We start from the raw sequence: 20,804 nt of genomic DNA, 5'->3' as shown, positions 1-20,804 counted from the left end.
GATAATATTCTGATAAAATATTAGTTGTACTACTAAAAAGTTAACACTGCCACTTAAATATGATCCATACTATTGTGCTATATCCAAAGTATAAAATAAAGTGATGAATAGGAAGTATAAACTAGAACCATAAATTCTAGAAGTAAAATTGTTTCCGTATCTTATCTCATATACTTTTTTTTCATTGAATAATAGCACTCTAAACTATAAGAAATTGGCTAAATGTTTTATTGTCAAAATCTTAGTATTTATAACTTTACGTTAAAGGTCATTCTTTTATGTTCAGTTTTCCCAACCACTTGTATTTATTTGATATATTTCTATATCTGTTTTTATTAATAATGATATAATTTGTTAACATATTTTTGGATGGGATATGTGTAATTGGTACTTTTCTTTTTTAAGAGACAAGAGTCTTGCTCTGTTGCCTGGGTTAGAGTACAGTGGCATGATTATCACTCACTGTATCCTTAAACTCCTAGGCTCAAGTGATCCTCCTATCTCAGCCTCCTCAGTAGCTAAGACTATATCAATACATATTTTTAAAACATCTATTATAAAGATAAAGAATTAACAATCCAAGTCTTTTACCATAATCCCTTCTTGCTCATGTTAATGTCCCAGACAGAACTGAGGAGTGACTAGGAGATTGTGCCTCATTTAACCTGATGTATCATTTCTAGCAAATTATCTCACTTGAGGCTGATAGGTGTAGAAGTGGTTCAAGAGAGGAAGCCAAATAATGGACACAAGATCAGAGACCTATGTGACTTATTTCATTTTAATGGGTTACTCTCAACACAAAATTTGTTTCCACTAATGCTAAGGAACCAAATATGTGGATTGTCAGCTCTATTTAGTGATGACTAGGTAACCTGCAAAACATAAAATGGCGGCTGGGCGCTGTGGCTCACGCCTGTAATCCTAGCTCTTGGGAGGCCGAGGCGGGCGGATTGCTCAAGGTCAGGAGTTCAAAACCAGCCTGAGCAAGAGCGAGACTCCGTCTCTACTATAAATAGAAAGAAATTAATTGGCCAACTGATATATATATAAAAAATTAGCCGGGCATGGTGGCACATGCCTGTAGTCCCAGCTACTCGGGAGGCTGAGGCAGAAGGATCACTCGAGCCCAGGAGTTTGAGGTTGCTGTGAGCTAGGCTGACGCCACGGCACTCACTCTAGCCTGGGCAACAAAGTGAGACTCTGTCTCAAAAAAAAAAAAAAAAAAAACATAAAATGGCTCCCATAGTCCTTTTTGACTGGGATGCAGAAAACCAGGCCCTCAATTAACTTTGTGTTTTTTGACTTTACATTTAGGAAGAAGAAAGAAATCAGAATAAGACAAGCTAAAATCAAAGAGAATTTGTTTTATGTGTGTATGTGCATAGAAAAAAGACTAGAAGGACATATACTAAAGTGTTAACAACATATCTATGGCAGGATTTTAAATGATATTTTTCTTTTCTGTATTTTTACAAGAAATATATATTAATTTTGTAACCAGAAAACATGCTACAGAAAAGAATATTTGTTCAAGATAAATTCTCAGTAAATTCTCTTTATTTGGAAGTCAATATACTTATCTCTACATCTTTCACAGTCTCGCCTACAGTATGGTATCATAAACATTTCAAAAAACAGTTATGTGAACATTGGAAGGTTCTTAATCATCAGACATTAATTGTATTAACTTTACTTTGCTTGCGAAGGGAAGTGGACTAATACAATTGTGTGTGGTGGGCAGAGAGAGAAGGGAATGAGAGGTTGGGATGGGGGAATAAATAGCAGAATCATCTATAGAGCTTTTAAACAATATACCTGAGTATTCTCCCTATGTATTCTCTGTTCCCTACCCTTGTGGGCAGGGTGTGGCCCTCACATATGTAATTTGAAAAACATCTTGGATTTTTCTGATATGCCATCTTTTCCCTCCAGAGAACCACTGAACTAATGTTATGATTAATCAAGGTTTACTGTAGCTAATGAAGCAGTTTTGTCATACATTAGTTTTTATCCCCAAGTACAGCATGTCACAGAAGTTCTGATGCAGGAAAATCACTGGCAAGTGTACTCCATGAGAGGGCACTGCCTGTCTCTCTGATGCTATGTCCCTTGGTCACTATTGGCCAAGTGCTTTTGTCCATTTCCCTCAGTATAGTGCATATTCATATTTGTAAGGATCTCATAAAGGGACTCCTCACCCTGCTCCCCTTCCAAATGAAAGGGACTACTGTATGTTCTTAGAGTACCATTTGTCAAATGTCAAGCAATTGAAATCCTTGGTCAATTTTATCTACAGAACCAAGAGCTAAGGAGTTTCTCGGGATCATCATCAGATTTGTGCCAATGAAAGTTTGGGATAGTTCTGACATGCGCGATGAAAAAAATAAAAAATAAATAAAAAGAAAAAGAAGTTTGTAAAAAGGTCAGCAAGTTCTATACATTTATAACTAACCATTTTGATTGGTAATAGCCACATTTTCTCCTTAAAGAAAGAGAATCTGGTGCTTTATTTCTGATCGGCAGGTATTTTTCATGCTTTATTTCCTTAATTTTAACTTTTGCTCTTATGAAAAATATTAAAGTTGACCATTTTCATATATATATATAAATATATATGTCATGTTTATATTTCTGAAAGCTTGCTAATAAATTACAAAGTTAACTAGGTTTCTTTCTCTAAGAAAATTACGTTAATATAAACATGTACCTAGTGATTTGGACACCAATATCAGTCTGTCCCTGTATTTTGGTTTGAGACAAACAGGATTTCCATTTAGATCCATTTTCCACAACTTCATCAACTTGTTCAGTAGATACTCCAAATCCTACAATTAGAGAAGAAAAAGCAAAGCACAAGTATTTCATAATTATTATTACTGCTAGCATGTCAGTTAACTGTTTTTAAAGGTAATTTCTGCCTTTCATGGAGTTCTAGCTCAGAGCTAGGTACTTTGAAGGTGCATAACAACTAAATTTTGAATGAAATGGTCTATACTGATAATAGAAGGGGCTGAAGATAAGGCAAAAAGTGAGGTGCTAAGTTGGGGGCCACAGAACTGTTCTCTGTCACGTTCCCTTCAATGGTCCCAACCTGTAGCTCAGAAAACATTATTTTGCTACAGAAGATGATGCTCTGCTCTTAGTGGAGCTTACAGAAATTTACAGATTCAGGCAGTTAAGGAGCAGTGAGTAAGCAGTCTATTGGCATTGAAAACAACATAGTTTCTTTTTATTTTTATAAAGAATGCATATTCACTTTTAAAATCTGTAAAAAAAATCTATCAAAGGGGAAATTAGAACAAAGGCTAAAAAACTCACTTGCATACTTATCACCCAAAGATCACTTTAATATGTTGTTATATATCCTTCTAGAATTTTTTTTTTGTCATCATATGGTGGGTCCTGTTTTACATTATATCATAAACATTTGCATGTTTTTATAGCTTACAAGAAAATCAGCTAATTGACATTTCAAGGAATAATTAAGTTTTGCCATGGTCTACAACCCAAATAAATGTGAGGAAAACAGATTAAGAACCAGCTCTCTCAGTTTGCTCTCTTTATATCTTCTTTGTCCCTAGTGGTGTTTCTTTTCCCATCCAGTGTCACTTTCTCTCCAATACCTTGTCTTTCTGTCATTCTTGCTTTCTCCCCTTCTTCTTTATTCAAAGAATATATTTTATCTTAACTACTGTTTAGTGGAAATGAAATATACTTTAGTATTTCTTATATATGTCCCAAAGTTCTGTTTTTTATTTTTAAAATCAGATATAAATTTGATATATAACAAATTATTCAAAAAAAGTAGTGCACTTAGATTGTTTTCATATCTTGACTATTGTTAATAATGCTACAATTAACATGAGAGTGCAGCTATCACTTCAAAATAGTGATTTCATTTCCTGTGGTTATATGCTATGAATTTAGTCTGTGCTTGACTCTGAGAAACCCAAATAAATAATTTATGTGAAAATATAAGGAATTGCTAAAAAAAAAAAAAAAAGGCAATCCTAAACTTCCTGGCACTGTGCGACCTTAGGCAAGTCTATGTCTTCATTTATAAAGTGAGATTAATTGGGATTAGTTGCCGTGGCATATAAAGTGCCTGGGACAGGGAGTAGGGCACAGTGGCTCACGCCTGTAATCCCAACTACTTGAGAGGCTGAGGCAGAAAATCACTTGAGCCCAGGAGTTTGAGGTTACAGTGAGCTATGATAGTGCCACTGCACTCAAGCCTGGGCCACAGGTCAAGACCCTGTCTCAAAATAAATAAATAAAATACAAAAATAAGTAAGTAAGTAAATAAAATGCCTGGAACAAATCAGGTATATAATACATGTGTGTGTTCTCTGCCTCTTTACCTGCCCTGCACTCCTCCTCAGCTAATTCCCTTTCTCTTAATTTTTATCAACAAAGAGCAAAAATATTGTAAGGAATAAGAAATTTCTTGACCTACTGAGTAATAAGTAGTTGATTTCTTATAAGAAAGCTCTCTTCACAAATTATAACTTCAGCCCTCAGTCCTGTGCCCTGGAATGTGCCCTCCCCACAGCATTTGTTCAATAGCATTTAATACAGCCATATTTATTTTATATGCAAGTTACACTGTATTTCTCTTATTCTAAAAAGCTCTAAGGAAGGTATTATTGTGCATTACACTTTTGTACAGTGTTGAATATGATGCCCATCATCCAAAAGTTAAGTAATAATAACAATAAGAGAACTTTAAATTGATGTAGATAAAAAAGAGTGCTTAGAGTTTTGTTAATTGTTCCTCACTTGATAAATGACCCTCGACATACTCCCTCCAGTGTATGTTTATTTAAGACTAAACTAATCCTGTGCTGAAATACGATTACCCTTTGGATACGCTCTAGTTGTTCATTGCCTTCCTGTCTTTAATAAAAAGCTTTCACTTTCCCACTCTTCAATAAGTTACTAAAGGAAGCAGACACTTTTCTGTACAGTCTCTGTTTGATAAATGATCATGTCATGCTATCACTTAGAGGAGTGCTGCAAAATACTGAGGAGCAAATTCTATTTTCCCCTGCAGGGCTGGTGCTCAAGCTCCTGTATAGGCGTCTGCATCACGGCAATGCTCTCTCTACGATTAATGATGACCACTGATGAACCTGTATTTGACCAGCATGCACCAATCTTTATCGGAAATGTCTGGCCCAACTGTCCTTACTAAATCTAAAGACAGCCATTTGTCATTCCCCTGACTGCCTGTCATCATCTGCTTGGGAAAATCTATAATTTTTGGCTTGTTCCTGACTAAACTGTAGAATGAATAAATTTATCTTTGGGCCACTCTGCTTGTCAGGATCAATATTGAGCAGAGGTTGAATAAATTAGAAACTGAGAAAACATGACAGGCCATAGAAGTTTGTTCATTTGTGTCTTATAAATCAAATATTTAGTTTATATAAGAGGCAAGCATGTCAAGCTTTTTATTTCCCCATTCATATTCAAGATTCTATACCTCTTGATAAATGGTCATCAGAAAACCAATGAAGAAAATCACTAATTATATCTGATATGAGATGAACTTTTCAGATCATTTTATTGATTTAGCAAACTTTACAAGCATAAAAACTGTAGGTAAAGGTTAATTTTTTTGTTCTTTTATGTTTTATACATTTTTGCAAGCCTGATATTTACTTGACTTAATAATGTCAGCAAGCTATTAATATATAATGTTGGCCTTAGTGAAGTTCATGGCTCAACTTACACTCACCCCCCCCAAGCTATTTGTACAAATGCAAAAGTTTTATTGTAAATTGTCATTAAAGTATTTAATAATTTTATATATTGATGCATACCTGTTTAAAGAAGGTACAGGAAAAACAAAGAAATATTAACCAAAAGTAAATGTCATTTAAACTAGAGCCCTCTGAGTTAAAGAAAGGAGTTTCTAAACTATGGAGTATTATTTGGCTTAAAACTTCTCTTTCTCCTCCTCTTCAGTGGTTGACCTTGCCAGCAATTTTATTAGGAAGAAATGGGTCATCCATCCACAAAGTTTTCTGGATTATCTACTTGACACTTCCTCTTCCATTCCTATTCTGACCAAAGGAAGACAGTCCTATCTCTTTTCCCAGGTTAATCAGAAGATCCTGGACTCTTCCTCTTGGCATCTTCTCTCTCTTTCACTTTCAATCTCTCCCTCTCCTCTGGCTTTTATCCTCTTACCTACCATTGCCAAACTTCTTGAAAGAGTGGTCCAGACCAATGCTTTACAAACATTAATGTGCTTAAGAATCACTAAGGGATTTTGTTTAAATGCAGGTTCTGATTAGTTAAGTCTGAGGCAGAAGCTGAGATTCTGCATTTCTGATGCTGTTGCTGCTGCTGGTCCTAAAATCCCATTTGGAGTTTTAAGAGTCTAGACCACTACCTTTGCTTCCTCAACCACTAGGCACTTCTGCAACCTGGTGCCACTGAAAATGCGCTGCTAACCTCATCACTGATCCACACATTGCCAATCAAAGACTTTCCCAGTGTCAATTCTTTGGAGCCTCTTACCCTGCTGACCACTTCTTTCATGGTTTTTTGATTCTATATTCTTGCAGGCTCCGTAGGATCCTTCATGAATCTCTGACCCTACAAGTAACAAATGTCTAACTACAGAAATCCCCAATGTTTGAAGAGGCTGCTTCCTAAAAGTTGCTTTTGAGAACTGAGAACACATCTCAAAAGCAGTGCTATACTTGGTGGACTGTTGCCTAAGTCAGTCCATAAAAACAACCTATTTAATAGAGAAAAAGCCTGAAGAACACCTGTGCAGTGACAGTACTATAAAACCTCCCCATAATGCATCAGCATGTTCCCAGAGTGCTAGAGCTCCCACTAGGGAGCAAGAGCAGACATCCCCAGTAGCAGACCCTCGGGGACCAATTCACTTGCTTCCTTTTCTATAATCTACATACATTCCTTTCAGACAATGCTTGTTTTCCTTCCCCGAACCCCAGCAGAATGTAAAATCACAGAAAAAAGTTTTCCTCCTGTAAACCCATCACCTTCTCTATTTATACTTAGACTCTTTGCAGAAAAAGAATGGTCACACTGATGATAACAGTAAAACTTCTGTTACACTAAGGAAGGGTCATCGCTGAGGAAGCGGAAGATTTTGTGAGAAGCCACTTTGAGCATTTTGTCTTACTCCTCTCTCCTCCCCACTCTAGGCAATCTCATCCATGATGGCAATTTCAGCGACCACTTAATATGCTAAAGACTCCCACATTCATCTGTCTCTGAGCTCTGGCCTCATATATCCAATTATCTACTTAATATTTTCTCTGGAACACTTCAAAGGCACCTCATACCCTACATGAGCAAGACTCATGATCTCCCAAATCTGACTTTTGAGTTCTCTGTTTCCCATTGTGCAAGGCAGAAGCCCAGAAATCATTCTTGACCTCACCCTCTGCCATACTCCCTATATCCAACTCACAACCAAGTCTTAATTCATTTCACTCCCTAAAGAGCTTTACAGTCTGTCCACTCCATTTCCACCCCCACTCTATTAAAGTTTCTACCGTCTCTCACTTTCTGAGTAGCCTGGTCTCTTCCAGGCTATTTTCAACACTTATCAAGATGCGGTTCTCTAATTACTTTACCCCCTGCTTAAACACCTTAAGTGACTTCTCATTGTTCTTAGGATAAAGACAGAACTCTCTATCGTGACCTGTGTGGACCATCTACCCACTAGTCTTTGTTTGCTCTATGTTCTACCTTCACTCTCTCTGCTTCCTATCCCTCCTATTTGCCATGCTTCCTTCCATCTGCCCTGGGGCCTTTGCACATCCTATTTTCTTTGCCTGATAAGTCCTCAGAGCTCAGCTTAGCTATCCCTTTCTCAGGGAAGTCTTCAATGACCTCCCTGCCTAGGGCAAATCCCCGTTACAGGTTCTCAGAGCCACATACTTCTCCTTTGCGGTACTTGTGCAATTTTATATTTGTTTTGGGATGATTACATGCTTAATATTTCCCTTCCCCTTAATGCTGAGAGTTCCTCAAAGCCAAGGATTGTATCTGTTTTCTGCTCCCTATTGTCTCCCCCATTGTCTAACAAGTACTGCTGTATAGCAGGTGTTTTCAGTGAATGGATAAGAAGAGATGAGTGAATGAATGCATGCATACATGTGTGAGTGGATGGATGAATAGAAGAGGGGCAGAGGGCCTGAGGTTAGAAGGAAGACAGGAATTATAAGGAAGAAATAAGATGGAACTGTTTTTGAAGAAGTTGCTGATGATTAGAGGGGCAGCAGACATGGAAAGAGAGAGGAAAGACAGTATTTATCTTCTCTTTTTGTTTATTTCCTCATCTATTCCTCCTCTCTCTTTCTAGATGCTCCTATGTAGAAGTCCCTGTCCTGGATCAGCTTTGGCCTAAGGAATAGGAGAGTGAAGGCAGGGTTAGAGGATCCTGTGGGTAAGGAATCCTTGGCAGTTATGGGTCTGAAGAGGTGAGGAGAGGGAAGTGAACAAAATTCCAAGCAGCAGGAGGGACAAAAGCTGCCTGGGCACCCAGCTTCGTACAGGTCCATATCCTATGCCTCATGCCCCCAGTGCAGCCACTCCCCTGTTGCTCTAGGACCTTCAGTAAGCTAAAGCAAGGTCATCATTAAGGAATGTCTATTTTCCCCACCAACCCAATTTTCTCTTTTCTTTTCTTTCCACTGAGCTCAAGGATTTCAGTGCTCCGATTGTACTTTTCCTTGCATGTGTTTAAGTTTTTCTTAAGTATCTTTCTCATTGCTCGAACCGGAATCTTGATTGAGAGATTCAAAATTGTGTAATCATACTAAGGAACCATTATTGTTTTCATTTTTTCTTAAAGCAGGCACTTAAAAATGAAATGTTCCATGCTAAAGTACTTGTAAATTCAGTTCCATGGCTCAGGACTACAAGAAGACAATTTGTGCAATATACGTAACCTTAACATTTGTACCCCCACAATATGCTGGGAAAAAAATTAAATTAAATAAATAAAGAAAGAAAGAAGACAATTTGTGAATACTCACAAATCACTTACATATTTTAATTTATAATATTTCACAAAAATCCATCTATAGGATTAACAGGACTTTCATAGTACAGGGTAATCTATTACAATAGTCTCTAAAGTCTATTTTTAATATACATTTGAATGCAGCCTTTAAATTTTGAATTGTTACTTTTTTTTTTTTTTTTTTTTTTTTTTGAGACAGAGTCTCACTTTGTTGCCTAGGCTAGAGTGAGTGCCGTGGCGTCAGCCTAGCTCACAGCAACCTCAGACTCCTGGGCTCAAGCGATCCTTCTGTCTCAGCCTCCCGAGTAGCTGGGACTACAGGCATGAGCCACCATGCCCGGCTAATTTTTTTCTATATATATTAGTTGGCCAATTAGTTTCTTTCTATTTATAGTAGAGACGGGGTCTCGCTCTTGCTCAGGCTGGTTTTGAACTCCCGACCTCGAGCAATCCGCCCGCCTCGGCCTCCCAGAGAGCTAGGATTACAGGCGTGAGCCACCGCGCCCGGCCTTGAATTGTTACTTTTAAGGACAATGGTAAATTATCAGCAAAAGTAATAATTTTAAAATTATACTTTTTTACATAAGAACTATACTTAATTATTGTATATATTTTCTGTAGGTGCATTTCAGGAACCTACTGATGTCCATATAAATGCAGCTGCTCTAAGTGCTGAAAACCTCAGGTAATTATAATGGTTTTGTTAGGATTCTCTAATGATGTCCACTTCTTTTTCCCTAAGGCACAAAGCTGTCTGTTGCTGATGACTCTTAGGATGGATGTCAGCTACCTTATGAGAGATTTCTTATGAGCATGAGAGATTTCTCCCCTGTAACATAGGGTTTGATGTCAATAGCTTTTGAACAACACCAATGAGCATAAAGAATGGAAAAATTAAAGCCAAAAATAGAGATCCTGACTCCAGGAATACATACAGAAAAACAAGTTAATATTCTGATGCTAGGCTTCAACATGCCCTTTGACCTAGCCTTCAGAAGATGATTTAAAATGAACCACAAAAGTACATTTCAAATCTATCCTGGGCTGTATCTATATTCAGACTTCTAAGAAACTGTATCCAGGCATTTTTAATTTTTTGTGTCTTAATGCTGAAAGTAAAAAGAACTTGAGATTTCATCTTTACTCCCTCTATCCAAGTTGCTGGAACTTACTGAATGCTTTGCATTTCTTCCCCAGAATATTTCTTGTCCCCTTATTCATTCATTCTATAAACTTGTAGTAGGTGCCTACTATGTGCCAGCATGCACTACTGGGCTGAGCTCTGGGAAAACTTTGAAGTTAATAAATCTCAAAGACTGTCAGAATATGGTGATACCTAATAAGAGCTATTATATATTAAATAGGTTTCCTTACCAACCATTCACTCTTTTTAAAATTATTTATTTATGTATTTATTTTGAGACAGGATCTTACTCTGTTGCCTGGGCTGGAGTGCAGTGGCATCATTATAGCTCACTGTAGCCTCAAACTCCTGGGCTCAAGCAAGCATCCTGCATCAGTCTTCCCAGTAGCTGGGACTACAGGCATAAACCACCATGCCTGGATAATATTTTTATTACTTGTAAAGATGGAGGTTTCAGTATTACCCAGGCTGGCCTTAAACTCCTGGCCTCAAGCAGTCCTCCCTCCTCAGCGTCCTGAGGAGCTGGGACTACAGAAGCACACAACCACACCCAGCTAATGTTTTTTCTATGGAGATGGGGTCTCACTCTTGCTCAGGCTGGTCTCAAACTCCTGAGCTCAAGCGATCCTCTCACCTTGGCCTCTCAGAGTGCTAGGATTGCAGGCATGAGCCATCATGCATGGCCAGATTTTTATTTTTAGTGTTTTTTCTTCCCATACTTTGCTTTGGATAGTTCTAATGCTATATCTTTAAGTTTACTTATCTTTTTTTACACAATGACTAATCTACTTTTAATCACATCCAATTAATTTTTCATTTTAGAAATATGTTTCAGCTCTAGAACTAACTTTTTTCCTACTGTCCATTTTTCTTTGTGTTCACAATTTCTTTAAATTAGAGGGCATATTTATAATAACTTTTAAAAAAGTCCTGTCTTCTAATTCCATCCTTCATATCATTTCTGGATATTTTTTCCTTGACTGATTTTTCTCTAGTTACAATTTACATTGCATTGTTCTTGTTTGCTGTTTTCCTCCCTGCATTTTGGTCTGAAATCACCTTGTGTGGTTTTTTTCTCTTAGGGACCACAAGCCTGTGCTGCCTGTTGACTGAGGTCTCAAAAAGTTGTTTCCCATATTTTGTCCAGTTTTCTGTTTGTTTTTTTATGAAGGGTGATTCTGGTCCTGTTACTATATCATGGCTTATTAGATTATTTTAAAATATAATTTTCTTTCTCAATTTTTTCCCCTATTTCTATGGGCTGAATGTGTCCCCCATCATTCACATATTGAAACGTAATGGCCAATGAGATAGTATTAAGAGGTGGGGCCTTTGGAAGGTGATTAACTCACAAAGGCAGAGCCCTCATGAATGGATTAGTGCCTTATGAAAGGGTGAGCTTGCTCCTTTCATACCTTCTGCCCTGGGAGGACACATTCCCTCTGGAGGACGGAGCAACAAGGGGCCATCTTGGAAGCAGAGAGCAGCCCTCACCAAAATTCAAACCTGCAGGCACCTCTACTGTAGATTTCCCAGACTCCAGAACTGTAGGAAATAAATTTCTGTTCTGATAAATGACCCAGCCTCAGATATTTTGTCATAGCAGCACAAATGAACTAAGAGACCTATTCTTTGATTCTGATACTCTTATAAGTCCTATATTGGATCTCCTGAATTAATTCTCTAAGTTTCTTTTTTTTACTTGCTTATTTTCCATTCTTTTTGTTCTGTCTGGGAAATTTCTTCCTCAATTTTATCATTTAAACTCTATATTGAACATTTAATTTTCCCTATCCTATTTTTAATTTTTAAGTGCTTTCTTATTCACACGTTCCTTTAAAAAAAAAAAAAAAAGCATCTTGCTTTTATTTCAAGGTTGTGGAATCCATTTTTATTTCTCCTAAGAAATTATTTATAGTGGTAATTAAAAACATATTTTTTTTGCTGCTTCCACATGGTTTTTTTTCTTCTGAATTCTTTCTTTTTGTTTCTGTCTTTCTGTCTTTGATTTTAGAGGCTCTTTTCAGATGTCTACTGATCCCGAGCTGCTTGGTTATTCATGAAAGTGAATGAGAGCTTTTCGTGAGAGGCTAAGGCTTGTTAACTGGTTGGTCTCACTATATGGCAACTGGGCAGGCAGCTGGCATTTTCCCTGTGGAACCCTTAAATGTCAGAATTGGGAGATGTTTTCTCTTGAGCTCATCAATTTCCTTATAGAGGAATCCTCCACCTCTTGCTCAAGGTTTTAAAGTCACATAGACAGGGTTTTGGGAGGAGAGCCTAGTTTTGTGTGTGAGAGGGATGGAAGTATTGATGCTCTAACATTTCAGCCTTCAGTCTTTCATAAAATCCCCTTTTGTTCAGCACTACCCTCTGCTATGGTTTTTGATGCACAGCCTCTCTGGTTAAACTTTTTCATAAATTAAACTTGTCCTCTGTAACTTTATGGAGGCATTGGTGTATGAAGGAGAAAACCAGAGAAGAGGACAGAATTATGTAAATAAAATAGATTAAGAAGTAGAAATTTATTAGCTAGTTTTAGAACAAATCCAAATAGTTTTTAAAGTTTTTATAGCTATTTCAGATCATGAGTATTTTTTCTTCATAATTTCATATAAATACTTTAACATTAATTTTTCTTTATTTCCCTTCTAAATTTTAATAGATTTAGGAGTTACAAGTGGAATTCCATTATATGTATATATTCTATAGTGGTCAAGTCAGGACTTTTGGTGTACCTATCACCCAAGTAGCGTGCATGGTACCCCATTGGTAATTTTTCCTCCCTCCCCCTTCCACCCTCCCACTTTTGAGTCTCCAGTGTCCATTATACAACTCTGTAAAATGAATTTTTCTTTTTCTTTCCTTCCCTCCCTCCTTCTCTTCCTTCCTTTCTTTTTTGTTTTTTTTTTTTTTTTAGACAGGGTCTTGCTCTGTTGCCAGGGCTAGAGTGCAGTGGCATCATCATAGCTCACTGCAACCTCAAACTCCTGGGCTCAAGAGATCCTTCTGCCTTGGCCTCTTGAGTAGCTGGGACTATAGGTGTGTGTTACCATGCCTGGATAATAAAATTAATTTTTCTTTACACTACCTTCATATGCAGAAGCTGGTTGTCAACTGCTATGAGCTGATTGAGATTCTCCAGTACTTCTAAGTCTTTAATGTCATCAATATTATTATTGCTGATATTCAATATAGACAGGGACTTCTGTAAAAAAAATAATTAAATTAGCATTAGTAAATAATCTAAACACTATATATAGGAGCCAGAAATCCTAATGCTTGAAAAGGTTAATATTTATCAATTCAGGCCCATTAGGCAAGAAAATCAAAAGCCATGGAGATTTTGTTTTTATTGCATTTGTTTTCTGATCTGATTGAACTTTTAATTTTTTTTTTGAGAAGGAGTCTCACTCTGTTGCCTGGGCTAGAGTGCTGTGGCATCAGCCTAGCTCACAGCAACCTCAAACTCTTGGGCTCAAGCAATCCTTCTGCCTCAGCCTCCCAAGTAGCTGGGACTACAGGTATGTGCCATCATGCCTGGCTAATTTTATATATATATTTTTAGTTGTCCAGCTAATTTCCTTCTATTTTTTTTAGTAGAGACAGGGTCTCTCTCTTGCTCAGGCTGGTCTCAAACTCCTGAGCTCAAACTATCCTCTTGCCTTGGCCTCTCAGAGTGCTAGGACTACAGGTGTGAACCACCATGCCCAGCCTCAGATTGAGCTTTTAGAACTGTAGTATGACCTAACTTACTCTTTCTCTCTACAATTCTGCCATAAGTTCTATTTTGTCTCTTCTAAGATATAAAATAAATTTATAGAATAAAGAAGCCAAAAATCAAAAAGCAAAGAAAGAAAAAAGATGCCCCAATAAACAAATAACACAATGTGGAAAAAACGTTTATTGCAGTTTAAACAAATTATCTTTTTGTGCTAAATATCACTAAAATTTGTACTTACATAGAGTTTTTGCCTTTGTTTTTCTATATAGGAAACATGACCAAGAATGAAAGAATATCTAGTTTTTAATTTTATCTCTACCTCTCTATATAGTTTTCTCTTAATAATCCATATATTCAGAAACTACTTAAAATAATAATTAGCTGATTAAAATCTGAGGCCCAGGAATCTCTACCAATATGGAGTCAACCATCACTTCACAGCCTTTTGGCTGGTTAAGATCAAGTGCAGTATTTGTTCTTATTAGTTTAAAATTCAAAAAAAGAGGCCAGGCGTGGTAGCTCACGCCTGTAATCCCAGCTCTCTAGGAGGCCGAGGTGGGCGGATAGCTGAAGGTCAGGAGTTCAAAACCAGCCTGAGCGAGAGCGAGACCCCATCTCTACTATAAGTAGAAACAAATTAATTGGCCAACTATATATATAGAAAAAAATTAGCCGGGCATGGTGGCACATGCCTGTAGTCCCAGCTACTCGGGAGGCTGAGGCACCAGGATTGCTTGAGCCCAGGACCCAGGAGTTTTTGAGGTTGCTGTGAGGTAGGCTGATGCCACAGCACTCACTCTAGCCTGGGCAACAAAGGAAGACTCTGTCTCAAAAAAAAAAAAAAAAAAAATTCAAAAAAAGAAAAAGAAAAAAGAAAAGAAAAGATGGAGGCAGCCTAGGAGGTATCCACAAGAAGCCAACATTTAAAAAAATATTTCCGGGCACATTTTTTTTTTTTTTTTTTTTGAGACAGGGCCTGACTTGTGCAGTGGCACAGTAGAGCTCCCTGCAGCCTCAAAGCCTCAAACTCCTGGGCTCACGTGATCCCCCTTCCTCTGCTTCCCAAGTAGCTGGGAGTACAGGCATTCACGACCATACCTGGCTAATTTTTTAAAATTATTTTGTACAGACAGGGTTTTACCATGTTGCCCTGGCTAATCTCACACTCTTGGCCTCAAGCCATCCTCCTGCCTCAGCCTCCCAAAGTGCTGGGATTACAGGTGTGAGCTACCACGTCTGGCCCCCAATACTTTTTAAGACTTGAAATAAAACTGAAAAAAATGATCCTTTATATTTAGAATTTCAGATTTTGCTTGAATCTACGCAAAAATTGAACCTTCAAAAATGTTTTCAGTAGTATTTTGTAATAAAACTAGCCATTTCCACAATGGGATCAGTCTAATTGGATCACTTGAGATTGAGTTAAGGTTGGTGACAGTTGATTCTACTGAGAGCTTAGAGGGGGTAGAATAGAAACCAGGTCACTTTTTTCCAATTTATAGAACTGCCTCTCAATTGATGTATATTTGGTTCAAAATTCATCCACTGTCCTCCATTTCTCGGCACTCTAAAATAAAACTGATGTAATCTGTGAAAAACAACCATGTCACATTTATATCTCCTGATTTGACGTTAGCCTATCCCAACAAGTCCCTTGTTCTTAGGGTTAGCAAGAGCCTCGCTGACGCCCTCTGGCTTCTCAACTTATTGTGGCACTTCCATCCCGTATGGCAGGTTGTCAGGCAACACACCCGGAGCCCCAAATCTAGTGCTCCCAGGCCTATATAGTTCTGATGGGGCAGAACCATAGTTAGTACAACCTGCAATCAAATCAGGATCCAGGGAGACAATGACTTATCATTGCAATGGCTCTCTAGTTTGTTTAAAAGTTGCCAAATAATTCTGCACTCCTCTTTCCTTAGGGTTTTTCCTAAAATTTAAAATTTTGAGCCATTGATAATCACCAAGGTCTGAATTATGAATTAATATCTGTATTAGAACTTCAGTTTATATAACCATTTCACATCCTTCTTTTGATCTTTCCAGTTACCTGAAGAGGCAAGCATTATATTATCCTAATTTTACAGATGCTGAGTTTCTGAGACATTATGTGGGGAAAACCAGCTTCAGTACTCAAATAAGCCAGCATTTGGCCATATAAATATTCAGAGTATATAGAATGTCCAAATATACCTTCATCACATTCTTGTTCCATTATGACTCGATAATCACTATATTCCTTGTTGAAATAGTCAAATGTGGACTTACTGCCAGAGATTGAAGAGTTCTTGGATCAAACAGAAGCTTTTCTCCAAGGGGAAGCCTCTGACTCTCAACATGAAGCTCTCTTAGTTGTGTTAACCCTTCTAAACCTTCTATGACAGCAATGTAATTGCCTCCCAGATACCTGCAAAAACATAGACATAATTCTAAATAGGCATTCTGAGAACACCATGGTCTTAAAATGTGATAAAAATGAAAGAAAATCATTGAGCTGTGTGAATGCAGAATACATGCAGAATGTTATGTTTATGTTGAATCTATGAAAGGTTTGTCTAAATGACAACAAATTATATTCTTATACTCAATTTAGTCTAAAACATAGATTTTCAAATTTTTTAATGAATGAGAGAATTTTTTCCCCTGTACCACAAAGCAGCAGGAAAAAAAAATGAGAGAATTGAAATGGTTTTTATTAAACTATCTACAGGGCTCCTCATAAGTTCTCGTGCAGAAGAATCACCTGGGTTGTAGGTTTAAAAATGAAGATTTCTGGGCCTAATCCCCAGAGATTCTGATTTGGATTCTAGGGTGGAACCCAGTATAACACATTTGTAAAAGCATTCCTCACCCCACTCTTATGTCCTTGTTCTGAGGCCCTTGGTTCACTCTTTCAGAAGCATGACAATTATTCTAGACTGGAGAAATTGGATCCAGCAATCTTAATTGCTTAATTATAATCACTATAGGCAGTAAGTGTCTTTTTATAATCAAGTCTACATCAACATTATCAGTTATGTGACCCTGACCTTTTGAGATGTGAGATTCTGAAAGGCACAGAACTTACCTGGGTTCCATGGAAACTTTTTTCACCAGTTGAGCCTACATTAGGATGTTTTAGGTGTCCTTATAAGTGCTTAAGGCAACCCAACCCCCCCCAAAAGAAAAGTTTATCAGGCTTAATAAAACACAAATTGTTGAATATTACATATAAAACAACTTATTTTGTATTAATAATAAAAGTGCAAGAGAATAAAAACTGAGGCTTGTTTTATAAAACCCATGTGAGATGCAGACTCAATTTACTTTTGAAACTTAATGCAGAAAATGGAAATGCCTGCATGCATAAAATATAACTACTGTAATGATGATAAACAGTTACATTACTCAAAAACAAAAGTACTTACAGTTTTTCCAGTTTCCTTAATGACCTTAAGTTCTCTATATATGAAATACAATTGTTTTGTAGGTACAGGTGGGTCAGATTTGTGGCATAATTCAGGTTAATGATTTGACTAATACGATTATCATATAAATATAGAACACTAAGATTTTTGCAAAGAGAGAGGTCTTCCTAGAAGGAAAACAAAAACAATCAAATGTAATTTCTCCTTTAAACTTAGAAGTTTCTTTATGAAAAAGTTTTTTCACTTGATAATTCTGCAAATTTCCTTAAGATTATTATAAAAGGCTCTGTTCTTAGCACAGTCAAAACAAGACTAGAACAATTACAAAATAAGTTCTAGGCTTTAGTGTTCTGTAATTATATCAACAAAATTGTATTTGTTAAGATTTTCCCAGTGCAGGCAATTTTCCTTGGACGCAATTAGGCTACTCTAAAAGTTGAAGCACTGAACATATTATTGTCCCAACATATAAATCAGGGCTTAATATTTCTGTAGGATTGAAAGTAAACTGTTGTGGTTTAAAATACTAAAAATTGGAAGTCATCTAGATATCTAAGAATAATGGATTAATTTAAAAACTATGATAATGCTGTTGAACGGAATACTGTAGAACCATTAAATATCATTTAGTTTCTTTAGTAATATCTTATACATTTCATACTATATAATTAAGTGAAGACAGTACATTATGAAATTATATAAATACATGTCTAGAAAAAAGACATTACCTAAATGTTAAAAGTGGTTATCTCTGAAGAGTAGGATTACATTCTTTCTTTTTATATGTTTTTTATACAAATGAACACCAATTACTTTTGAGATAAGAAATTTATTAAAGGTATTTTTAAAAGGCTGTCGTTTCTTGTGTTGTGGTAGAGTCAGCCTAGAGTAAATAGATAAGAAGTAAAATGAAGTTCTGCTCAAAAATATCTCAGCCTTCATTGAGATCTTTTAAAATACAGCCACATTTTGGAAACTTTAAGTTTACAAGTTATTCTAACTTTATTGTGAATTAAACCAGTTTGCTTTCCTTCTAACAAAGATCATCCACACTGGAGGAATACTGATTGATATGAGGACAAAAGAGCTTGAAGTGGGGGCTCACTGAGCCCTCTCCTAAGAAAGCAGTATGCATATGGTATGATGAGGTAGAGCTCTGGGCAAAAAAAGAGAAGCCTGATGTTTGAGCAGTTGGATTCATGGAAAGAAAAAATACCAGGAAACCAGAAAGGGAAATAGAATGGGAACTGGATTGGGTCCCTACAAAAAACAAACAAACAAACAAAACGAAACAGGCATTTCTCAGTTGATCATTTTGGTTGGGGCTTTTTTTTTTTTTCTTTTTCCTTTCATTCATTCACTCAATAAATATTTTTTAAGCACTTAATACAAGTCTGGTATTATATTGGATGGGAAATTTAGAGTGATATGAACAAAATAGACATGATCCCTGCCCTAATGTAGCTCATATGTTTCCAAGAAATTTTCTCTCATCTGTAGTCTTTAGCATTTATTGTAGACAACAGATACCAATACAAATGGCCTAAAAGGGTTATTACAGCCTTTAAAATTTCCCAAATTATAGCCAAGAATTACCTCAGCACTGAGAAAATGTATTTTCAGAGTATAACTAAGTAAACATTATCTTATCTGATATAACTGATCTAGTATAACATACATTTATAAAAAGTTATGTACAAAAAAGATTTCACTGTTAAACTTTTGAAATGTAGTACTCACATAATTACTTAATACTCTGATATGTAAAAAAATATATATATATATTCCAATGTTTTGGAATAATACAAAAGTAATTATCTTTGAAATTATTTTCCAACATATGTCTTCAAATCTAGTTTGCTACACTGTATTGTAGGGGAAGAGTAACATATATATTTAAAAATCACAATGGTATATCTTATGGAGACTTAATTTTAATAAGTTGAATATCACAAATAGGAAATTAAAATAAAAACACAATATAAAGCTTATTAATAAAAATATAGTTAATAAGAATAATCAAAATATATTAATAGTTAATACTATTAGGTATTCCCTCAAGCCAGTTTCTAAACTTTACATTGTTAATCATATAAAAATAATAAATAATCAAAAGTTCTTACAATTGCATCTATATTTTTGTCTGAAAAATTTACATGAGTTATCTTCTTCAGGCACTGTGCAATGGTTTCTTCTTTTCGGAGTTTAAGATTACTGTTTCTGGCAATTAGATCCAAGGTCAGTCGAACCATGACGTCTCTATATATCAGACTCTCAGCAATAGCTCTGTTTTGATACCATGTCAAGAAGAAGGTTTAGGTATTATTTATTTCCAACTTTCTAAAAATTAAAAAAAAGTATTACAATATCACATAGCAATTTAGGAAAAGTTATTCTGACTTTTTGACTTATTTTTAATTTATTTCCTTACATAAAACTATTTGATAAGCTAGTTTATAGACATTTTTAGGAACATTGAGGTATTTTCTAAGTTTATAGACTTAGCTCTTTTTATAAAAATATTTAAAGCACCAAAATTAATTAAATGTACAATACTCATTTACTTTTAAATCTTTTCTTCTTCCTGAGTAGTATTGAATTGCTATTGCAAGTACCGTATTTTTTTTTTTAAGAGACAAGGTCTTGCCATGTAGCCCAGATTGGAGTGCAGTGGCTTTTCACAGGCATGATCACAATGCATTACATCCTTGAACTTCTTAAATTATAATCCTGCCTTAGCCTCACCAGTAGCTGAGATTACAGGTTCACGCCACTGCACCAGCTTCTGGGCATCTCTTAAAGGATTATTATTCTCTCTTAGAGTCAAAAGGCCATCACGGAATATCATCCAATGTCCTCATTTCACAGGTGAAGAAACTAAGTCCCAGAGATTTATCTCAAGTTACTCAGCCTAGTGGCAGTTGAGAATGGGACCAAGTCTCCTGGCTCCTTTTTCCTTAGTACCCACAGTGACCATATGTCTGAAACCCCCAAATCAGAACACATGGTGTGAAAACCTTGAGTATATACATAGGACCATGGTGCAAAATGCTTGAAAATGAAGCTGGCCTAGAAATTTTGTTTTGTTATGTTGCTACAACCATAATCCACAAAAAGACAACATAGTGCAGTGTTTCTTAATCCAGATTGCCTGGTTCATATTTTGGCTTCACTACTCACTCACTGGTTAGGTAATCTTGGGCAGGTTACCCCAATTTCTTATAAAATAAGGATAATAAGTGTGCCTATTTCTAAGTGATACTGTGAGGAATCATGAAATAATCATTTTAGGGTATTCTGTACAGTGCCTAGTACATAGGTCAATCAACATTGGTTAGTATTGTTCTATTACTGTTGATCTCAATTTTATGATGTTCTGGACATGAAATCAGTTTATTTCTATTTGCTTAGGAGGAAAAGTGAATTCAGTAGACAATAAATTCAATTTGTGTCCTTACACATTGTTATATTACCCAGGTTATGTTATTATAAATTGCCTACAATAAAATA

The 20,804-nt window shown here is 36.2% G+C and overlaps 1 protein-coding gene across 8 annotated transcripts in view; it reads right to left on the bottom strand.

The window, feature by feature from the left end:
- The window catches only part of PPP1R42 (protein phosphatase 1 regulatory subunit 42), a 44,056-nt gene that overhangs the window by 15,959 nt on the left and 7,293 nt on the right, over positions 1-20,804 (bottom strand). For 4 of the 8 annotated variants that reach the window (XM_020288846.2, XM_076005249.1, XM_076005248.1 and 1 more), the window contains 5 exons: positions 19,418-19,634; positions 17,295-17,461; positions 16,156-16,294; positions 13,255-13,371; positions 2,711-2,828 (listed from right to left, as the gene is read on the bottom strand). In XM_020288846.2, coding sequence (XP_020144435.1) covers positions 2,711-2,828; positions 13,255-13,371; positions 16,156-16,294; positions 17,295-17,461; positions 19,418-19,546 — 670 coding nt within the window. In that variant the 5' untranslated portion in view covers positions 19,547-19,634. The remainder of the gene's footprint in view (positions 1-2,710; positions 2,829-13,254; positions 13,372-16,155; positions 16,295-17,294; positions 17,462-19,417; positions 19,635-20,804) is intronic. The other 4 variants (XM_012744665.3, XM_012744666.3, XM_020288847.2 and 1 more) reach the window with 2 other exon arrangements.

The sequence above is a fragment of the Microcebus murinus genome, chromosome 7 (genome assembly GCF_040939455.1).
Source record: "Microcebus murinus isolate Inina chromosome 7, M.murinus_Inina_mat1.0, whole genome shotgun sequence".
Taxonomy (NCBI): Eukaryota; Metazoa; Chordata; class Mammalia; order Primates; family Cheirogaleidae; genus Microcebus; species Microcebus murinus.
The sequence above is the reverse complement of the archived record's forward strand: the minus strand, read 5'-3'. Positions and strand labels throughout refer to the sequence as shown.